General features: G+C 43.8%; 1 protein-coding gene across 1 annotated transcript in view; it reads right to left on the reverse strand.

The window, feature by feature from the left end:
- Nucleotides 1-437: 437 nt before the first annotated feature.
- adipor2 (adiponectin receptor 2) overlaps nt 438-21,952 on the reverse strand; it is a 28,606-nt gene continuing 7,091 nt past the window's right edge. The window contains exons 2-9 of the mRNA XM_070992299.1: nt 15,699-15,751; nt 15,344-15,610; nt 4,499-4,669; nt 3,227-3,398; nt 2,168-2,354; nt 1,885-2,072; nt 1,383-1,576; nt 438-1,254 (exon numbers count right to left, since the gene is read on the reverse strand). Of these exons, the coding sequence (XP_070848400.1) occupies nt 1,126-1,254; nt 1,383-1,576; nt 1,885-2,072; nt 2,168-2,354; nt 3,227-3,398; nt 4,499-4,669; nt 15,344-15,430 (1,128 nt within the window). The 5' untranslated portion in view covers nt 15,431-15,610; nt 15,699-15,751 and the 3' untranslated portion in view covers nt 438-1,125. The remainder of the gene's footprint in view (nt 1,255-1,382; nt 1,577-1,884; nt 2,073-2,167; nt 2,355-3,226; nt 3,399-4,498; nt 4,670-15,343; nt 15,611-15,698; nt 15,752-21,952) is intronic.

Raw genomic sequence — 21,952 nt, forward strand, 5'->3', positions numbered from 1 at the left:
CCAATCATTGAATGGCGCGTCACAGGAACGAACTTAAACCGCTGATCAAAATAAACATGGCTACAAATCAAAATGTATATATATATATATATATATCATATTTTTGACTTTAGATTTGGTTTTAAGCACAAATGTCAGTGAAAAACAGAAAAACGGAGCAGAGGAAGGTCGTCCTGCTGCCTCCTCGGTTACAGTTCGAGGTTTCAAGGTGAGAAAAGTGACTGCGGCGGACACGACACGCCTGATTCGGACGCCGTGCCTCACACTCCCTCCTCGCCTCTCGCATACACAGACTACATGAAGTTATTTGAAGCGCTTCCCTCCGACCAAAACATCCTTCTCTCCGTCGCGTCAGCTGGAGCGAGTGTACACACAGCACCTCTCCATCCTCCTCTTTAATCTAACATATTTATTCTTTTTTTTTTTGTTCTTTTTTTATATATATATTTCATACAAATCTATAACCCAAAATTTAGAAATCTTATGTACATGGAAAAGTTTTTTTTTTCTTTTTTTTCTTTTTTAACTTTTAAAAGTGACTATTAAGGCCCCGCCCACCCCAGTTCCCAACATCTCCCCCCCGCCGCCTTCACAGTCATGGAAGAAATCCAGAATGTTCCACTCAGTGATTCTTTCATGGCTGAACGTGTGAAAACTGCATTCAGCGAAAAACACCCCAAAATGTTTTTTTTTATTTTCTTTAAGCCACAATTACGCTTCCTTTTCAAATCAAACCATTTCACTCTTAAATGTCAGAACTCAACACAGATGAAAATGCAGGATTATTGAGGGGAGGTTTGGAAAGCTTCGCCCCCTCCAAACACACTTCCTGGAAAGAGTCTCAGAAGTGGTTTTCTAGTGAACAGAGCCAGAGGAGGTGGAGGTGGCCAGACAGACAGACGAGGGGGACAGAAAGAACAAAAACCCTCTCGGTCTTCTGTAACAGCGCCCCCTGGGAGGACATCCTGTGTATTACACACACGCGAGACAACCCAATTTGGTGGTCAGTCTCGGTGAGGGGGAGAGCGTGTGTGTTTTATGTGCATGTGTGTGTGTAATTCTGTGCATATTATCAGAGCCAGTGCCTCCCCGAAAAACACACCAGCGAATGAGTGTGCGTGTGTGTTAGAGGGTGCCGTCCTCGGCGCAGCCCGCTCCCGCCGTGTAGCGAAACTCCTGCAGGTTGGAGACGCCGTGGAAATGAACGAAAGCCCCCGCGACCACCAAGATGTGGAATAGCTGGTGGGAGTGGAACTAGGAAAGACAGACAGGGAGAGAAAGACTGAATTAAATGTGTGCGAGAGAGAAACGAGTGGCACAAAGAGAGCGAGACGTGAAGAAGAAGGTGCTCCTGCTGGCTTCGCTGGCTGCTCGTCACTCACCCAGATGTCGCACTTGCCGGGGAAGAACCTCTCGGGGATGCGAGCGGCGTACAGGCAGGCTCCGGTGATGTAGAGCGTCGCCATGAGCAACAGCCAGCCCATCTGACCCATGGTGGTGGCTTTGATCAGACCCTCACTGATGACAAAGTGCAGGGTGGGAACCACGCCGCTCAGACCCAGACCCACAAAGACTCCTACACACACGCAGAGAGGGTGGAGGTGATGTCATTACACACACGGTGAAGTTATCAGAACAAACATGCAACCATTGCCTTTTACACAAATGTCCATGAAGTCTCTTTTAGCTCTGTTTTGGTCTCTAGCGACTCCTGAGGGAAACATGTGGCTCTTTAGCTGCTAAATGCTGCTGTTTGGTGCTGCGCAGGTCGTGCACAGCTGCTAAATGTCAGTTTATTACATTCAAAGCTTCAGTTCAGGTTTGCAGATGAAGCTTCAAAAAATCTGTGACATCATAACGCATCACGTCACCATGTCACTCTACCTGCTCTGACTCCTCTGTACTGCGGCGTGGCGAAGAAGTCGCACTGGGAGACGGTGATGGCGGACAATCCCAGTATGCACACCACTATCAGGTAGATGAAGCAGGGCTGAGGGGAGCAGTAGAAGGAGTAGTACAACCAGGGGACGAAGGAGCCCATGATCAGGAAGGCGATGCCGCTGTAGTCCAGCCTGGACACAGAAACAAAGAGCGGGTTGCGGTCTACGTGATGCCTTTACTTCTTCAGCTTTAAGGACACTTATCTGCTGCAGCATGAGCGTCTTACTTGGAGAAGACTCTGGAGACGCCCTCAGAGTGGCAGTAGACGGTGTGGAAGAGCCAGGAGAAGGAGAGGCAGAGGATGGCGCCCAGGAAAAACATCCCGATCACCACCTTCTCCTGGACCGGAGCCACGAACGACATGTTGGGCCTGAACATGTACATCAGGCCCAGACAGAGGAAAAACAAACAGCCTGCAGAGAGAGAGCAAAGGGAGGAGAGACGAGGGGATAGACTGAGGATTAAATATTTATCAAGGCCCACACATGCTGCCGTCCCCCGCTGAGTTTCTCAGATAGAAACATGTTTCCATGTATTCAGGTGCAGCATCACCTGGACTTATTAACGCACATTTTGAATGCTGAGACACATAAATCAAACACACAACACAAGATAAGTAAGTATGGTAGCATCAACAGTACTAATATTACCTCAATCATATGACATTAGGTTGCAGTATCTCTGTTTAACCACTAGGTGGGAGCAGAAACACGCAGTTGAGACATTAATTGACGCTTTGGCTCAAATGAAGTGTAGAAACAACAAACAGCTTGATTCAAACACAAATCCAACTAATTCTAAAGCACTCACTCAAAATCAAAAGTAATGCGCTGGGATTTGACGGATTTGAGCAGGTTTTTTTATCCTTTTCTTACACAAACTCACAGCTCAGCCTTTGACATTGCACTGCTTATAAAAGCTAATAATCTGGTTTTGCTGCTTTGCTGCGATTTAGTTACGAAGCCTGCGTGGGTTCGTGAAGCAGGTCTAAAGGACAAAACCATAACGAGTGAAGAAACAGACCCAAAGCTCTGCATCTTTAGCTAAATCTTTCTTTTGTTTGTTCAAGAGTTGTATTAAATGTTCCTGGTATTCCCACTGCTGGCTGTGACGCAGCGTGTGTGCTTTTCTTCATCTGTTTCTGTTTATAACCCAGTTTACAACATTTTTGTGAGGTGATGCTGAAGTCGCCTCTTCTTAAAATGAGGTTTACTTGAACGGGCTCAGGTTGGGAGTGAGCGCACTGTTTGCCTCACAGGAGCGTCAGTGGGTGTGTGTGTGCTACCTAGCAGATGTGTCCAGATGTTTCCCGTCTCCGTGTGGATTCTGAAGATGCTCTTGAAGCAGGCGCGGAACGAAGGCATGGGTGGCCTGTGGCCGTGAAGCAGGAAGTCATTGTCCTTCAGCCAATCGGGGAGCACGTCGTGAGGTATGACGCGCCACCGGCCCTCCCACACCTGACACACACACACAAACAGACACAAATTCAAGATTGGAGAAAGAACCAGAAATGTCCTTTATGAGAATCTGTGTGTGTGTGTGTGTGTGTGTGTGTGTGTGTGTGTGTGTGTGTGTGTGTGTGTGTGTGTGTGTGTGTGTGTGTGTGTGTGGGGAGTACAGGGGAGTAGAGTGTGTGATCACGCGTGTGAGTAGCGTACGTGTCAAATGAACACTATCGAGGTCAAGTGATGTAAATAAATAACGTGAAGCTCGATATGGCACAGAAAGAATCCTTTGACAGCTTCTCTCCAGTGATTCATTTCTCTAATTCACAAGCTGCTGGTTGTAATTTCAGCAGACTCTCAGTATGTGTGTGTGTGTGTGTGTGTGTGTGTGTGTGTGTGTGTGTGTGTGTGTGTGTGTGTGTGTGTGTGTGTGTACCAGTCCAGGCCGGTGCACTCGGCTCATGGGACCACATTCCAGCAGAGTCATCTCACAAGCAGACACGGAAAACTCTAAACGTTGGCCTACTTATAATTGTAAGTGATAAATAATGATAATGACACGTCGTTGGTTGTCCTGCAGGACATAACGTGACTTATCAGACTTTGATGTGAAATGCATCAAACCATGAACATGTTATCAGAGTTTCTGGCAAAGTAAATGGCAGAAGAAGACACTGATAAACAACTTTACACTGTCGACACTTTCATCAGTCAGAAACTGGCTGATTTCTGCATCTTGGACATTTTCCAGTTTGGCTTGTGCCCAGGCTCATGAAATGTTCTGTATAAGAGATAAAGCAGAACATAAAACAATAAAGAAATAATAAACCAGAGAATAGGAAGTTTGCTCAGGACACCAGACTCTGTTTTCATTGTGTCTTTATGGTTTTATTGGTTTCTTTTACTGCGTGGTTTTACTCAGTGTTGTTGTTAAACCGCCTCAGTAAAGCAAACATTGCTCTTGGGAAGATTAACAAATTCAGTGGGTGGTGGAATTTAATGTGTGGCGCTCCAAAACATCTGTACAAAAAAAAGTTCAAGGGCAGAATGTGGAGGAGAAGCTTCTTGGAGGAAATACATGAAACCGCTGTCTGTGCGTGTGTGTTTGTTACCTTGTGTACGAACTCCTCCATCCTCTCCATGGCATGATGAGCCTGCAGCAGCGGTGTCATGCCCATGAACCCTTCGTCACTGCTCCTCTCATCCTCTTCCTTCTCCTCTCCTTCCTTTCCTCTGTCATCCTCTTCATTTATTCTTCTTTCCTCATCGCACTCTGGGAAACTCTGAAAAGACAAGAAGCAGACACACAGTGAGGACGGAGACGTTTCAGAGGCCCAGGAAACTTCCTTCCAGGTTCATCATCGATCATCTTGCATAGCCTGCTGCTGACGGGTGACGTTCGACCAGCAAACACAGATTCAACTGATTGTCAACAAATTGTGTTGCTGTGTTCTGTGATGCACCGAGTGATTGTAAAGAATCAGTGGTTTTACAGGCACAGGATTCAAGTTGTGAGCAATAAACAGGATCAGTTAGCGTGTATGCTGCAAGGTGTTAGATTTCTGAACCATCCATCCATTGTCTACTATCCCTTTCGGGGGGGCTGGAGCCTATCCCAGCTGTCATTGGGCGAGAGGCGGGGTACACCCTGAACCGGTCGCCAGTCGATCACAGGGCAACATATATATAGACATACAATCATTCACGCTCACACTCACACCCAAGGACAATTTAGAGTCACCAATTAACCTAATGAGCATGTTTTTGGTCTGTGTGAGTGCCTGGAGAGAACCCACGCATGCACGGGAAGAACATGCAAACTTCACACAGAAAGGCCCCGCCCGACCCGGGGATCGAACCGGCGACCTTCTTGCTGTGTGGCAAGCGCACTACCTGCTGCTCCACCGTGCCGCCCATTTCTGAACCAAGGTGTGTAAAAGGTAATCCAGGTTTTCCATATCAACCAATCTTCTGACATTTTCCAGATGATTTTTCAGATGTATCTACTTGTGACCCCCTAAACAGGTTTCATGTATTTATTTAATTGACTTTCCTTCACATATTGTGTCATTTGAAACAAATTTAGCTGCCTCACCGGTATGTCACAAGAAAAAAAAAATTATTAGAACAGAATTTTGTGTATTTTTGATTCTTTTCTATAATATTAAACATCTTATGACTTATGCAGACTTATCTGCTGTCTGATGAGAACTTTAGGGCCCTTTCACACCTGCTGTACCTCATTTGGTGTCTATTTTCAGACTTTTCAATTGGGTCTGAACCAAAATTACAGTTATGAAACCTCAGTGACCAAACAGACAATCTTCAGTCTGATGAAAACAGGTGACCTCAGTCCCAATCAGATTGAAAGCAAGACTAACTGGGTCTAATTTATGCAATGCAGACCTTAACTCCAACTTTCAGGTGTGAAAAGGCCCTAAAATCCTAAATATGAACATGTGGAAAGTTCAATGTTCAGATTTCAAGGGACACAGGAACAGACTGAGATGTGAGTTAATACTGATTACAACACTGACTGGTGTGAATTTGGGTTTCCTGTCCAACTGTATGAGAACGAGCAAAAATTAAAATAGAGTCTTTTTTTTTTTTTAAGGAAAAATGAGCTAATTTTTGACCGAACAGATGTCGACATAGTCCGGCTAATCTTCCGTTTATAAATGGAAGATTAGACCGACAGTGTGAATTCAATTTAACACAATAGCTGTCACAGCTGGGGAGCCAGGCACAGAATTAATATGGCCAGTGCTTTGTGATAAATACTCAGTCATTCATCATCAGTGACACACAAACAAACGGACCCACACGCAGCGCACGCACTAAAAAGCAGTGACGCTGCGAGTGGATTCAGGTGGACAAAACTGATTAACACACAACAAAGAGGTGCTGCATGCAAAAAAATGCATGAAAACACAAATCATGTATTTATTTAACGCCAGCGCAGACACACAATCTTCACCACGCACACACATATGCCACGTTCTGCTGAAAGGAAGGGAGTAGAAAAGATGCTCTCTGTTCTTTTCATTTAAGGAGGAGGGGGAGGGGGAGGGGGGGTGAGGAACAAAAGAGACAAGAGTGAGAAAATTAGAAAAAAAGTGGTGAGACAGAGACAGACAAGAGGACTGCAGAAAGAGGCAGAGAAGTCCTGTTGTATATATAATGCATGACTAACCCATTTTTAAAGACCCACCAGCAAAATACACTCCAACTGCATGCTCCCTGCTTAGTGTGGGTGTGTTGACCGCGATGTCTCCTGTGTGGAGGTTCACATACGTGTCTCACACAGTCGAAGCCTGTGAACACTTTCAGCTTCCTAAAGTCGCAGTTTGTTAGTCTGACATCTGCCCGCCTGCTTACGCGCGTGCAGACGGCGCTTAATCACGCGTGAGGACGAATCTCAGTCCACTGCTGCGTACAGTAAGAGAAAGACACACACGCTAGGTTTCACTCACACCTGAAGGCGAGCAACACATTAAATCCACTGTTTCAACGCTGAGATAAAGGTGACACCTGACATTGTGTGTGATTGCCTATACGATGTGAGCAGAGGGTATCTGGGTGAGAGCTAAGTCACGTGTGCTCTGCAGTCTTTCAGTGTGTGTGTGTGTGTGTGTGTGTGTGTGTGTGTGTCTCAGTAATAGCTTCTCAGGTGTGGCCATGCATGCATGTAATGTAAGTGTAAGCTTAAATCCAGATGCTGCCGGTCTCACTGTAGCTTGTGAGGTTATTCTTGAAGGGTGTGAAAACCTCTATGTGTGTGTGCGTGCGCGTGTGTGTGTAGGGTGTCCTCTACATATACTAAACATACCATCACTGAATCAGTGCACATATACACACATATTCACACCTGCACAGATGATACTAGGCTGAATGAAGGACGGTGATCCACTCAGATACACATTGCAGTAAAATGCAGTAAATACTCGGAGGACAGATTGGAATTGCGGACAGCGTGTCATACACGCTGCGCTTTAGTTAACACATACAGTACGATAAAGAAAGCAACACAGATAGGGAGAGGGAGCTGGAGATGGATGGGAGGTATTTAGCCTCCAACCTGTACGTTTAAATTGATTTATGATCAGCGATGCTCTCACTGCAAACCGCCTTTTTACTGTTAGGCTACTGTACAGTCGCACTCTTGTTTGCTTTTGTGAAGTCAGGTTTGCGAGAAAGAGATGGCGAGAATGCGTGCTAACCTCTGAACTAGTATAGATTAGCCAAAATGTCATCGCATGACCAGGCACGATTCTTGTCGGTGGTCAGACAAAGCATGAAAGTAAATGCTAATCGATGCAGCAGAACCTGAGACACTATGTTTCTTATGTCACACGTCTTCCTCGTCAACACCTGGCACCTACATTGCCCACAATGCAACTCAACCACCAACATTTCGGTTGTGGAATCGGACGTGTTGTGCTATTAGCTTAGCTTCAAGCAGAAATGAGGAGCGGATTACAGAGGCCTCTACTCTATAGAGCATTTAGCGTTTTCAGACTTAAACTGACATCATTTGAGGGAAGTTATTAGATTTCGTGCAGGCTGAGGATGGCTGAATCAAGGGCGTCCTCGGAGGGGCTTCTTCACGTCTAACTGACCAGTGGGGAGTCTCAGGTATTTAACCTCTGTGGGGTTGTTATCAAAGTCATTGATACCACTTGGGTCGCTGCTGTTCCTGGCTGTGTAACGGCCGTTGTTACTCAGGTCACTCCAGCAGAGTTGCTGGAGTGACCTGAGGCCTGGTGTAGTCACTGTCACATGTGGACAACTGTGAATAGCTGTTAAGTCTCCTGGGAAGGGATGAAAGGACAGAATTGTTGAGGGATGGTCTCTCTCTTCTTCCACAACTACAGTGCTGTCCTTTCAACTCTTCTAATGACCTTGATAGTGAGGTTAAATAGAAAGAAGAAGGCTCTGGATAACCATGAATCTTCACAGACAGGTTTCCTGCAGCTCCCTCTGGAGCCACAAAATGCTTTTAAAACTATGTGTTTCTTAGCTTAAGAAAGGTTGGTGCATGTTTTTATAGAACATCAACAACATGTCGTTCTTTAGAACAGTTGATAAATTCTGTCAGGAGTAATTTCTGCTTAATACGGCTGCTGTGGGTCTGTTAGTTGGCATTTGAATGCTTTCGTACCAAATGAAACACAACGCTGCTCTATAGCGAGGAAGCTGTGGGTGTTTGCAGATATCCGAAGGAGAGAAAAGCAGAAAATGACCAGCTGCCAGCTTGAGAGACAGAGAAAACTGCTTTTCTCCGCTGAAACATCTGTTCTGCTGCACTAAACTCAATCCAGACTGTGAACGCTGCAGTGTTGAGGTTTAGCAGCAGGTGAGGCACAGAGTTTGGCTGTGAACGGCTCAGCTGACATTGCTGTAATCAGATCAAATACTACAGACAGACGGGCTGTAGGAGTGAAGTAGTTTGATGTTCCTGGAAACGAAGGCTATCCCTAACACACTAATGTGCTCACGTTCAGGCACTCCCACACATACACACACTCCACTTGGATGAATGCAGTATGGCGGCCACACGTGACTCAGCCTGCCCGCTCTCTGACAAGTCATTATGGCAGAGGTTAAGGAATCAAATTTCTCTCCGTGTGAAAGTGTGTGTGCGTGGTTAAGGTTATGATCCCATCCCTCTGGGGTGTGTCCATCCTCGGTTCCAGGGCCTCGCTACACATCAGCTCATCATGTATGACTACAACAGCGTGGAGGTCAGCGTGGCCCAGGCTGGCTGCTCATTGGACACAGAGAGCCACTTCCAGAGAGCACTGTTCTCAGTTTTCTAGGAAAAGATTTGCTGGGAAACGCTTGAGGGAACCTTCACAACTTCGGACGTGTATTAAAAGTGTTCAAAGTGTTAAAAACGCTGCTAGTCTGTTATCGAAGCAAACATTTGGCTTTTGGGTGAAGTTTGGAGGAATATTACTAAGTATGCTCACGAACATCATATTATTCAGATCTGCATGGGCTTGTCAATTCATATGGCTTTAAAACAACACCCCATATTCAAATCTAGCACAACTACATCTGCAACCACTTACTGTAAGTGAAAAAGACGAATGACAATTTCTCAAAGCACAAGCTGACTCAAAAACTCAAAGATAGCATCAACTCAATTTAATATCATAAAAGCAGCAAATATTCACGTGTGAAGCTTTTTGGATTTATGTGTACAAAACAAGATAAATGATCAAAAAAGTCAAAATGGCTTCAGGTTGTTTTTCTGTTGACCAACTAATGAAGCAGCTGGCTCATTGTTTCAGCTCCACTGATTCTATACAGCGCACAGTATCGTAAACAATCACAGTGTTTTCTGTATTTATGTGTGTGTGTATGTGTGGGGGGGGGGCTTAGTAGAGTGTGTGTCTGATAGCTAACCTTATCAGTGTGTTGCAGGTGCACTGTAAGTTTTGATGGCACGATAAGATGATGGTTATTTTAATGAATCTGTGTTTTTTTCATACAAAATGTTCATCCATGTACAGAGTACTCTTGAGGAACACTGGAGGTAATATGGACGCAGACCAAGAGTGAATGTTGTGGTTTTTCTTTTCCAATAAATGTGGTCAAGATGGATTATTTAAGTTATATTAGTTTCTCCAGCATCATAGAGCGCATGTTTGTATTGGTTTTATTTCTTCTTTTTACCTTTTTTTAGCACTGTTTGGAAAAATATATTCTGCAGCTTGTACATGGCAGGGCTGAGCATAATTCATTCATTAATGAATCTTTCATTAATTTATTGAAAACTTTACAAAACACATGAAACTGAAGCTCAGCATCTGTCCTGCAGAAACCATGAACAGCCAGGGTGTACAACAAGACAAAATACATCTTAAGATACAGCTTCACAATAAACAGAACAACACAACAAATGACCAGATGATGGATAAATTACCCATGAAAATTTTGCAAGGAGTGCATTTGCACGACTAAGTCAAGAATAACAACAGCACGGAGGCTTCCAACACTTTTCATACAAGCACAGGCTAATGCAGCCAGTCTTGGATGATTCACAGACACAAGAACAAGAGAGGGCCGAGGAAATCCCTGAAGACACCAGTCTGCTGACGATTAAATGAGGTAGTTTTTCTTAAAAGCCCCTTAAGACCACTCTCTCCCTGTGTCTCTGTCACAAAAAAATACATATCCAGCTCCCCTCAGACTCATTAACCATTCTGTCTGTAGACCTGGCTAATGACTTTCACCTGACTAACGACATTCACGTACACACACCCCTATGTGCATGTGTGTGTGTGTTGAGAAGAATCCTCCATTCTAATTAGCTCTGCTGAGCTCTATCGTCAGCTGCTGCGAGAAAGTGAAGAGTGAGGAGACATTTGAGGAAAAACCTTCCAGCGAAACGTGGAACTTCAGACTCAATGTAAACAAAGTCACATGTTGGCAATTTGGCAGAGGGCGGGATCCAGGAAACGGCTGCAGGAGCCAACAAGATTAAGCCGAAACTCAGCGGACCAATGACAGCAGAGTCTGACCTCATAACATACTGATGAGCAAAGAGCTCACCCTTGTACACCGTAACCCCTGTGCAGCACAGACGGAGACAGATTGGACATGTGACTCACACATGCACAATGCTCTCTTGGGACCAAAACAATTTGGAAAAGACGCCAAGACCCTGAAAAACAGACAGTATGTTCCAAACACACACACACACACACATGCCAGACTCAAAAGCAGACACTGTGCTTGGGCTGCCACAAGACAAACTGTTCTCTCTGTTCTTGCCCATGACCATGATGAGGGCATGAAAAATCTGCATTAACGAGGCAACAAAGTAACACAGATTTTTATCACACTGCTCACAGTCAGAGGGCTTAAATCAAGGATAATCACTGTTTAAAGCCACTTCAAAGTTGCTATTTTTTTCTAGCATCACTGACGGGGAGGCTGGACGTCTAACTGGGGCTAGGCATCACCTGCAGCGCTGGGAGGTTTAAAAGCCTGTGAAGCACAAGATCCAGGCTGCTTTATGAGGGATTTTGCAGTTCTGCTGGTTTGCGTTACCTCAAACTACTTATCAACAACTATCTATTATCAAGTCCATGTTACCTCTGTTTCCAGCCTTAATGCTAAGCTAAGCTAAGCTAACTGGCTGCTGGATGTAGCCTTATATTTATGAGAGTGGTACTAATTGTCATCCAACTCAAGGCAAGACAGTGAAGTGCATCTCAATAACATTACATTTCAGACATTCAGTGTGATATATTAGCTCACAACCACAAACCTTTTTTTCTGTTTATTCCCTAAAAACAATGACAGTAATTGCTTTCTCTTCTGTTACTGAACATACTTCCCTTCCCACTGTAGCCCTTAAAACATGGCAGCATGTCAGCATTCCTATTTTTCCACGTACAAAGCATTATTATAATAGAAATGGTGGAATAACTGAGGGATTGTAATCACAGATGTGAGGTACAATAAGAGGAAGTGAAACTGGATGTCAGATCCACCTGAGTCTGGGAGCGGGTGCATGGAAGCAATACAAAGCACTGGCATGGAGAGAGGATGTGCAGAGGGCGCAAAGGTCTGAAATCTCAAAGCACAGTTCCCCATTTATTGGCATTTCCCTTGTTTTGTTGTTTGGTGGTTGAAGTGTGTGTAATTAAAGTCCACAGCTGGAGTTTTTGGCTTACGATCTCCCCTTCTCATTCATCTGAGTGTATAGTATGTGCACTAAGTTTCAGAGTTTGAGGTGCATGTTTACAGAGAGGTATCTGTTGTTTATTCACTCCCTGGTTGAACTCATTTAAAAAGGACAGGAAAAGCAGGATCTGTCCTCCACTCTCCTGAAAACTAATTTCCATTAGCTTCATTAGCACAGACTCTCAATTCAAGCTGACTCACCTCACAGCTAATGCCGTCTACAAGTCTTAATTGAATTTAACAATCTGTGAAGGACACTGAATTGAACTTAAATGACACTGAAAGTTTGGCGCTTACGGATTACCAATGCTAAACTATAGAGGAACATTTCCTGTATGTGTGAATGAGAACAGGGATATTCAGAGATCTCTGTAAGGCAAATTTCCCACCTCAACACCCAGTAACATTTCAGGGAAAATGCCAGTACGGTTGTGCTGGAATTAAAGCAGTAACACTACAGGGACAAGCATGTCTCCTGAAAGGCCGTTTCACATGCTGCAACTGAACCAATCACAAGACTCCGCTGGCAAAGCATGCGACTCTGTGACTTGTTTAGGGTGAGCAGATCTCAAACAGCGAAGCAGCTCCTCGTCCGTCGTGTTCCTAAAAATGGAAACGTCTCCTGCCATGTGAACGTCCATGGCCTTGGCCCATCTTCTTCACCTGTGGAGCTTTATGGCAGTTGGCATCCATGAGTGTTGCATTACTGGTATCTGCTGGACTGCTGCCTGTCTCATCTATTCTGGCATTACCGTGGCATGTGTGCAAAGGTGCAAGACAGAAGCGTTCCTGAATGAAGCTGCACGTGTGAATAGTGAAAATGCTTGAAAGGTTATCCAGTAATTTACCGGGAAGTTTTTAAGCATGATGGTCTGTTTAAAGCATTTCTGTGCACCAAATTCTCCAAACAAACTTTTCATACTAAAGTATTAGGCTGGAATTGTTGGCAGGTAAACAGCTATTGTCTCAAAAAATTATTTTCTGCAACTGTGGGGTGTGACCAGGAAGACAAACAAATACCAGGGACAGGCTCACAAAGGGCTGAAAAACAGGAAGCTTGAATAAAATAAAGAGTTTGAGTTTACTTTAAATCAGCCCTGTAGCTTTTCCAATGCAATTAGAGACAAGAAATACAGATCAAACTGCCAGAATGAGAGCCCATCCAATCTGATGGTGAACAGGATGTGTGCTATCAACCCCAGAGCTATGCCACACCCTCACAAACACATCTCCAGACACACCAACACCTACAGAAAATGCTGAAAAATTCAAAGGGCGGCCTGTGAGGTGTTAAAGACAGCCTGCCCTCGCTGTTCAGGCCAAGGGGGCCTCGAGCGTCCTCTCAGGTGTCAGGGTTGTGTTTCAGCAGGTAAAAAGGACGCAAAGACGACCACACGCAAGCAGACACAGTGCACACACACACAAACACTATTGTATTTCAGCTCAGCGGCTCTATGCTGATTGCCTTTCACACCAAACAACAGGCGGGCAGTTTTGTCTGTATACACACAAACACAGTCTAAACAGGAACACAAGCGATGCCTGAGAGGGAGAGCGTGTGGCACGTTTGTTTGATCAGTTCGATAGGCTGCCTTCATGGGATTCTAATCGGGCACATTTTTTGGTAAATGTGTTTGCTTTCCTTCCAGGAAGACGTCTGTATATAGACACAACAGGCCTATTTTTAGGGGCTGTGAATCTCACGCACATTCAATATCCACGTCACTTTGGAGTGGAACTAAAACTGAACATCAGGCGAAGCTGAGCCAAAGCTATCATGATGCACTGTTAATTACTATAGCACAGAATGAGTCATCGAGGAGTCTGCAAAGCCTTGAGGGTGGTGAGGGTGTCGATAATAAGCCGAGGTTGAAAAGCTCAGGAAAGAGGCTCATGATCAAATTGTGCTGAATCAAATTCCAAGATGCTGCTGGTAAAGCCTGAGAAACTGATGACATCCTGCTCGAGTCTCCTCTCTGCCCCTGAGCAAGGCACCAAACGCCCAGCCGCTCTGGTTACGGTGCTTTCTTTTAACTTGTTCTTTTCCTCTTTTCGCTGTATGTACTTTCATGTAAACAAACTGACGAGCTGTCATGCCATGTTTTCAGGGAAGTCATGAGCACATCGTTTCGTTTTTGCATTTAAGTGCTGTTCACTGGAAGTGTCATCATGTCTCTCTGTTTTAGACCCTTGTGTGTATTTATGTTTTTGTATTTTCTATGCTCCAGGCTCTAAGGATAACTCACCCATCAAGGAAATGAAAGCAGACCTTAACATCACCGTGCGGTTTAAAAAACAAGCAAACTCTCACATGTTGTCCCAAAAGATTGCTGAACAAGCTTTAAATCCAAATCTGTTGCGGTAAAAAGATCTCATGTTTAGTTAACTCTACAGCAGTGTTTAATCTACTTCTCGATCTGTGGAAACATATTAGGTCTTCAAAGCGTAACTGATGTTAAAAAACGAAGTATTAACACACACACGAGGTGGTCGAGTGATTAAACTAACTACTAATACCCAAACAGGAAGCACATCCTTTTGTTCTTTTTTGTCATCAGATTTATTATCAGCAATATAATCACGTATTTGTTCATCTATTTATGGCCTTGTTTCTCTCACGTGAGACAAAGACCTGTGAATAACATGAATTCGAATGTACTCATGGATGGATTATTGTGAGGATTTGGGGGGTAAAGGGGGTGGGATGCGGGGGCTTGGAGGATGTATAAATGTGTGTATTTTGCAAGTTATCTTTGATTATTTTTATATAATACTTGCAAACTTTGTTTTTATAATGGTGTTGTTTTTCCTCAATCCTTTTTTTCCCTTGTCATTTACATTGGTTGGTATACTAATTACTGTTACTAATGAACACATAGTGCGTGTGTGTGTGTGTGTGTGTGTGTGTGTGTGTGTGTGTGTTGTGTATGACTCACATCCATGTGTTACAGGCTGCTTTGCAAATATACTCAAAAAGCAAAATCAATTCCCGTTCGTGCATTGATTGAGATTTTAATTTGTAGAAATGTAGATATTTCATGTTCTCATGCTGGTCGGCATCACTTACAGAATATTATACTTCCTCACGTCCTCACGAGCAACACTGACTTAATTATTAATGTGAGGGTGTGTGTTTTGGCTGGATAGTTTTACTGTGTGACCAGTCGACCCATACCGCACCACATGGCTCTCAACCAACCAGATGACAGCATGCGTGTGTGTGTGTGTGTGTGTGTGTGTGTGTGTTGGATACTCACCCCACTGTGTGAGGGGCACTCTGAGGTGCTGAGGTGACTGGTTGAAGGACCTGAGGTGGGCGTGGCTCCTTTCTCCCGGGGACTCATGGGACCTGTAGGCGTGCTGTCTGTCGTGTGTTCGACGAGGTTTGAAGTTCTGTGTCGAAGCACAAAGGCCGGGCCCTCGGCCCCGCTCGTCTCTCCTCCGTCCAGCTTGAAACGCTGGACCGGCCTCCACGGACAGAAGACTCAGTGGATGAAGGTGACTAAATCCAGATGAGGCCAAACCTGGTCAGATCGAACAGGAACAGATGGGTTGAAGAGGGCACAACTGGAGCACATGTGACAAGATGATATTATAAGATAGATGACCAACCTGGACTCCACTGGACTGGACTGATGCCTTCACTCCGGACTCCTGGGGCAAAGCTGGAGAGAGACAGAAAGAGAGGACGAGTAAGAATAAAGGAAGAAAGTTGAAATGCCATATTTTTACAACATTAAGGTAATAAGATAATCCTGTGTAGCATTTTCCAAACAATAAAAAAATACAAGCCAATAATATAACCAATAAATGTTGAACAAGGTCTTAAACCCTCGCAGTTAAGTGCTGTATAAACTATATCACAGCCATCCATTTCCACGGGGCCCTGACTGCCCAGGATAAATATATTAGAGGCATTATCTAACAGTTAAAAGGTCACAGGTTCAATCCCCTTACAAGACAAACTATCCTGCAGATGAACTGTATCACCGCCAACACAGCAGTCCAGTCATTCAGCGTGCTCTGCACTGAAGACAAAGATGATGCTGGTTGTTGCTTCATCCCTGCCACTTCAAAAAGTTATCTGTGGTATTCAAGGTCTTAAAACACTGGATCCACTAACACCAGCAGCAAAACAGGAGCTGCCAACTTGCTGTCATGGTGAGTTGCTTAGCGACGAGAGGTGTCAAGGACAGGAACAAGAGGTGTGCACACAGGAAGTAGATGTGTGCCCTGTTGAGAATTTACAATGTGTGTTTCTTCAAATGTCTCAAAGCACTTTACAGGGAAATGTGACATCACATCGCTTCGTTTAAAAATTCAGTTTGACGAGCGGTGTTCGGAGTGAAGAGCAAGGTGGGAAGTTTCCACCACACTCAAATCGAGTCGAAATCCAGCAACTTAGTCAGCTCTGACACCACCTTCACAGATGCAGCTGCTGAAGTGTCACTTAAGTTATGTTAGAACTTAAGAAAAGACTCTTATCCAGCGCCTGTTATTGAATGTAAGTTCAGACATGCATGCTTTTAAGAGTATAGGAGTGCTTAATAAACATGTGAGGACCTTAACTACAACCTAAACTAGGAGCAAATATGACGACTAAAAACATCCTTGGTTTGGAAGATTTACTTTTCTATCCTTGTGCAGACATTTGGCCTTCATGAGGATAAACATGTTCATGGTTACGTGATCAGACCCATTCATATCTGCTGTTTCTACAGCAGCGTGTTTCTAAACACTCACACGACCGAAGCGTTAATGTTGCGTAAATGATGAGAACTGCAGCTGCACGTTCATATCAGCATATCACACACTGCTGAGATCAGTCTTCTCTCTGTGCATCTCACGCTCTGAAACACACACACACACACACACACACACACACACACACACACACACACACACACACACACACACACACACACACACACACACACACACACACACACACACACACACACACACACACACACACACCGGCCCTGCACAGGGGCCACGTCCATGTGAATATGCCCCCGAGCAGTGGAGCAATTCATTTAAACCACCTCCCTGTGCTACCACAAACACACAATACATTAGGGAATTACACACTCAAAGGGGGGGGGGGGGGGGGGGCGACAAAGACATGCACGCACACACACACCTGAGCATGTACTTGTAAACATCCACACACAGACTGCTGCAGACATTTGTAACAGGGTGATTCAAGTATGCAGGCAGCAAAAAGGCTGCAATGGATCTAAAGTAAAGGACAATATACAATATATTGTTATTATTGTTATATTGTTAATTACCATTGTATTATATTATAAACGGTGGGAAAATTTCTTAATGGTATATAATATTGTAATTGAGATACAGTTAGTTACCTATTAGTGAACTTTTTTAAATATTAGAAATGGAATTTAAAGAAATCCTCAAAGGTAAAAGTGAAAGCTTCTGTTCACCAGCAGCCAACAACAATTACACTAATACTACACTAATGGAAGCAGCTGTCTGGAGCGTAGGTGTGTGTTGTGAGTGTGTATACAAGTGGTTTCCCAGTGAATGATAATTATTAGAGATAAGATCCATCAAACCACAACCGGTGGTGGTGATGAAAGAACACTGACAGAAAAGCAGGGTAAAGAGACAAAGAGTCAAGAACAAAAAGACAGAGAAAATCTTTAGACAGGCCACAGGAAAAATACTGAGAGTTTCATAACCCAGTGACATCGACCAGCAGCCCGTCCGGCTATTCTGTGCTGCGAAGATGAGAGAGAAGACCATTTGGGCTGAGCTGAGATGACTGGCCTGGGGGCAGGTCCCCTAATCGAAATCAAACACTTCTCCACTCAGAGACTGTCCAATCAATCTCTCCACTTTCCTCCCTCCTCTTTCTCCCCAATCAACTATTTTTGAAAATTACTTCGACGCTCTTTTTGAGTAACTGCACCCTCATTTTCTGACATGATGAAAAGTGAGATTTCATGCCGGGTCCTTATTAGCTGGGGAATAAGAGGAATAAACGACTTCTGATGGGGTTTTTTTTGCAGCTGTAGTCGATTCCCAAGATAGCGGCCTTGTGGCCCGATTGCCACACAAGAACAAACAGCTCTCCTGACAATTGAAATAGCTGAGAGGTTTTGTTCTGTGTGGGTCTGATAAGAGCCTGGAAGCAGAAGAAGAAGAAAAAAAAGACATTAAAGAGACTTGTGTGGACGGCCACACGTGACCATCTCACTCTGCATGTGCAGTCACTTTCCTACAACTTCCTAGCCTAGTATGTGTGTTTTTTACTTTTCCATTTCTATGTGATGGCAGATATGTGTCCACCAGTACAGATTTGGCAATATACATACACCGTGACAGATTTTGGTCATACTGCCTCCCAGAAACAACCTCAGACACCACCCTGACGAAGGCAAGACAGCCATAAACATTCAGTGAAGTTATTAAACAAAGTGTAGCCTACTGAAGATGAGTTGCTTCAGCCCTAAGTGCTTCATCATCAGTGCTCTTACCATTGGCACAAAACACTCACTATGAGGGAGCAAAGAAAAAACCTGATTTGCACACCCAAATCAAATGGGGCTTCCCAGGGTCCGAGCCAGTTCTCAATGTTAAAGTTTCAGTTTTGAGAGAACAGCTGACACATTATGTCTGTCGACAACAGGATGTAAAATGACTCATAAAGATGTTCCGTGCGGAGTAACTGTATGATCACAATTTTCTTGGCTCATAAAAGCCGTGCAAATGTCGTATACACTCTAATTCTTTTCCCTATTAAAATCCGGGTATGAGGTGCAATTATTTTCCCCAATCAAGCTCCATGAAACAAGCCAATAATGCAGACAAGCAACGAAGAAATAAAACATTAAAACATCCCGCAGTGACACTTTAACCCCAGGAAGAGACAGAGGGACGGACACAGAGGACAAAAACAGTGCAGCAGCCTGAGGGAGCCACACTCGTGACTTGCTGGGTAACCCTGGGTCAACACAGGGATTAACCAATATTCTCTCCTCACCCAGACTCTCTACTGATGTGCCCTCGAGCAGAGCTTCCCTTCCTTGGCTGATGAAACTGCTCAGTACACAGTTTTCAACCATTCCCCATATACATAAACCTGACCAAGCAATCAAGGCTGTGTGCTGTCAGCAATACAGAAAGCCTTCCAATTCACTCAGAGTTTAATTTTTTTATATTTTATTCTCTTGACACAATGAACCAGCTGTGAGGCAATAACATCAATAAGCATTATTGTCCTTTAAGCAAGGATGCTATTGAGCTGTTAATATTGATGCTATCGATTCGACCCAGAGGTCAATACCAGCTCTACCCTAAGTGTGTGTATCCACTACAGCTGATATGACACTGTGTGTGTATATGTCAGTGTGAGTGTGTCAGCAGTTTTAAAACCTTCGCAATTTTGTAGCGACAAAAAGGACAATACTGATAAATAATTATCAGTATTGATGACCTGACACTTGATCTCACTAAAATAATGTCTTGAGGGCGCAGGATGTGGGTGGGTTTGTGATGTGTGTGTAAATGCAGCTACACTAGTCCATTGTCATATCGCACATCTTATCTGCACTGCATGTGGCTGCATGTTCTGTACTGAGTCCAAACTGTCCACAGTCTAAACACCTTCAAAAAACAGTAGATGGAAGGCTGCCTGGTCACTACATTACACTCCACATGGAGGCTGCTGTTATCCAGGCATAAAGATGCAAGAAAGTGAACAAGCAATGGCAATAATGTGTAAATACACGGACCATCTTAAACCACCTTTCACCCACTTTTGAGACACAATGGCCTTCTACACGTAGTACACAGTGATACGCTGTATCATGACAATTATTGGATGGATGGTCGTTAAAGTCATTCGCTGTCCACAGAGGATGAGTCTCAATGACTACGATGATCCTGTGACCTTTTATCTTGTGATACCATTGAGTGTAGATTTCAGCTCGTACAACACTTCATTGCAGGATAAGACCAGATCTATTTTAACCTTCGGCTGTACTTTGAGATTAATGGTAACTATAAACAAGCTAAGATTAGCATGCTAACGGTGGACACACAACAAGGTCATTTATGCATGTGCACCGTTCCACGCGGGCACGAGCGTGTGCCGAGCATTCCCTCACGCTCATTGTCACCATCTTTCTTTCTGTCTCGCTCAAGCTTCCTCTCAAACACACCAGCACACACAAGCAGAGGACAGCTGACTTCACTCCAGAGTAGTCATTGTCAATGTAGAGCCGAGAAGAGGCGGCTCCAAAAATCAATGCTGGCAGCTGACAGACAAACCCAACAGGAACTCAGGTGCTAAGACAAAAAAAAAAAAAAAAAAACAGGGGGAAGAAAGAAAATAATAATGGCAGAAAACTGAAAAGAAACATCAATGAGAATTGATTTGTTCTTCAATTTTTTTCTCCTCAAGGGAGCGAGTGGCTGGCAAACCTGGGCAGCAGCTGCAAAAAGTGGAAGTGGAATGAAACAGAAGCAGAAGTACCCACTTCTGGTTCTTTAACTGTGGGCTGGGGACCCACTTTAGGTTAAAGGGCCCATCTGTCATGCCCGCGACTGTACTAAAATTCCACGTATATCACTTTTTGTATAAATTATGTGTAATAAAGGAGGGCGGCTTCGACAGGTGAACTAAATGATGGTGAATGCTGCCTGAATGAGGCAAACACACTGGGTTCAGGGAGCCAAGGGAGAGGGAAATGTGTTTTATGAGGAAGTTCACTGCACACAATGGCTGCCGGGTGAAAGCATTACTTCTGCTAACCGAAGGAAAAAGGGAGAGAGGTGCAAAAAAAGAGATGTTAAAGATGGACAGAAGACATGACTCACTAAACCTGCTTTGCAGCATCGCCTGGTTGTGTGACATGCAACTACGCCCGGGTACTCCACTGTGTGGGTGTTTGGGCAGTGACACATTAAGTTGTGGGTCATGGACGATTTGAAGGAAAGCTGAGTTTTCTCTTACAAATAGAGGACAAAGGTCATACAGTAAGCGCCGTGTTGTCCATATACTGAAAGACTTGAAAGCCATTTTCACACATGAAGACAATCTGAGTATGAAGGACAGGAAGTCTGCAGAGAGACGAAGACAAGAGAGAGGGAGATGATGTGAGCGGCTGAGGAAGATCAGAGATTTTTGTTTTACAAGCATCTGCTATTTACTGGATTTTAATACCCGTGTTGTAGCATTTTTTTTTTTTGATTTCAAGCAGATAAACAATGGCACAAAGTTGACACTTTCCCACTCTTATTCAGCTGTCATATTTTTTCATGTCTTTAATGCAAATTTTCGACCAAGCTAGAGATTTATATCATCATCTTTTCAAAAATAAGCTTGAAACAAGCTGCCTTTTCTCTGTTTTATCTGATATTTGCTTTCCATTGCGCTAAATCTCTGTATGAAGAGCCTATTAACTAGCAGTTCTTGGCTCTTAAAGGGACTCTAGCTTTATTATTTAAAACAGTAACTTTAACTGTTGTGCTGCAACAGTAATCTCATTTGGGGTTAAAACAGTGTGAAGTTTTCATGGTATGATAACTGTCTCAGGAAATATCACAGTTTCATGGTATTATTATTAATATTATCATTATTATCAGTTGGAATGATCCTTAAAAGAATGATAGAAGAATGGAGCTTTTTGGTTGAACAAAATCCTTATCATCATTTCCCCAAATATGATGTCCTACATTCTTTAATTTGGTAGAATTCAATATATAAATTTTTAGTATCATTTACATGATAACGGTCAGTTTTCATCCCATGGTATACTGTGAAATGTCATATCACTTCAACCCTAATCTCATTGCAGAGATAAAGTTAATCTATTCTTTCTGTTTAAACCTGGTAT

Source organism: Chaetodon trifascialis, chromosome 22, assembly GCF_039877785.1.
Source record: "Chaetodon trifascialis isolate fChaTrf1 chromosome 22, fChaTrf1.hap1, whole genome shotgun sequence".
In the NCBI taxonomy this organism is placed as follows: Eukaryota; Metazoa; Chordata; class Actinopteri; order Chaetodontiformes; family Chaetodontidae; genus Chaetodon; species Chaetodon trifascialis.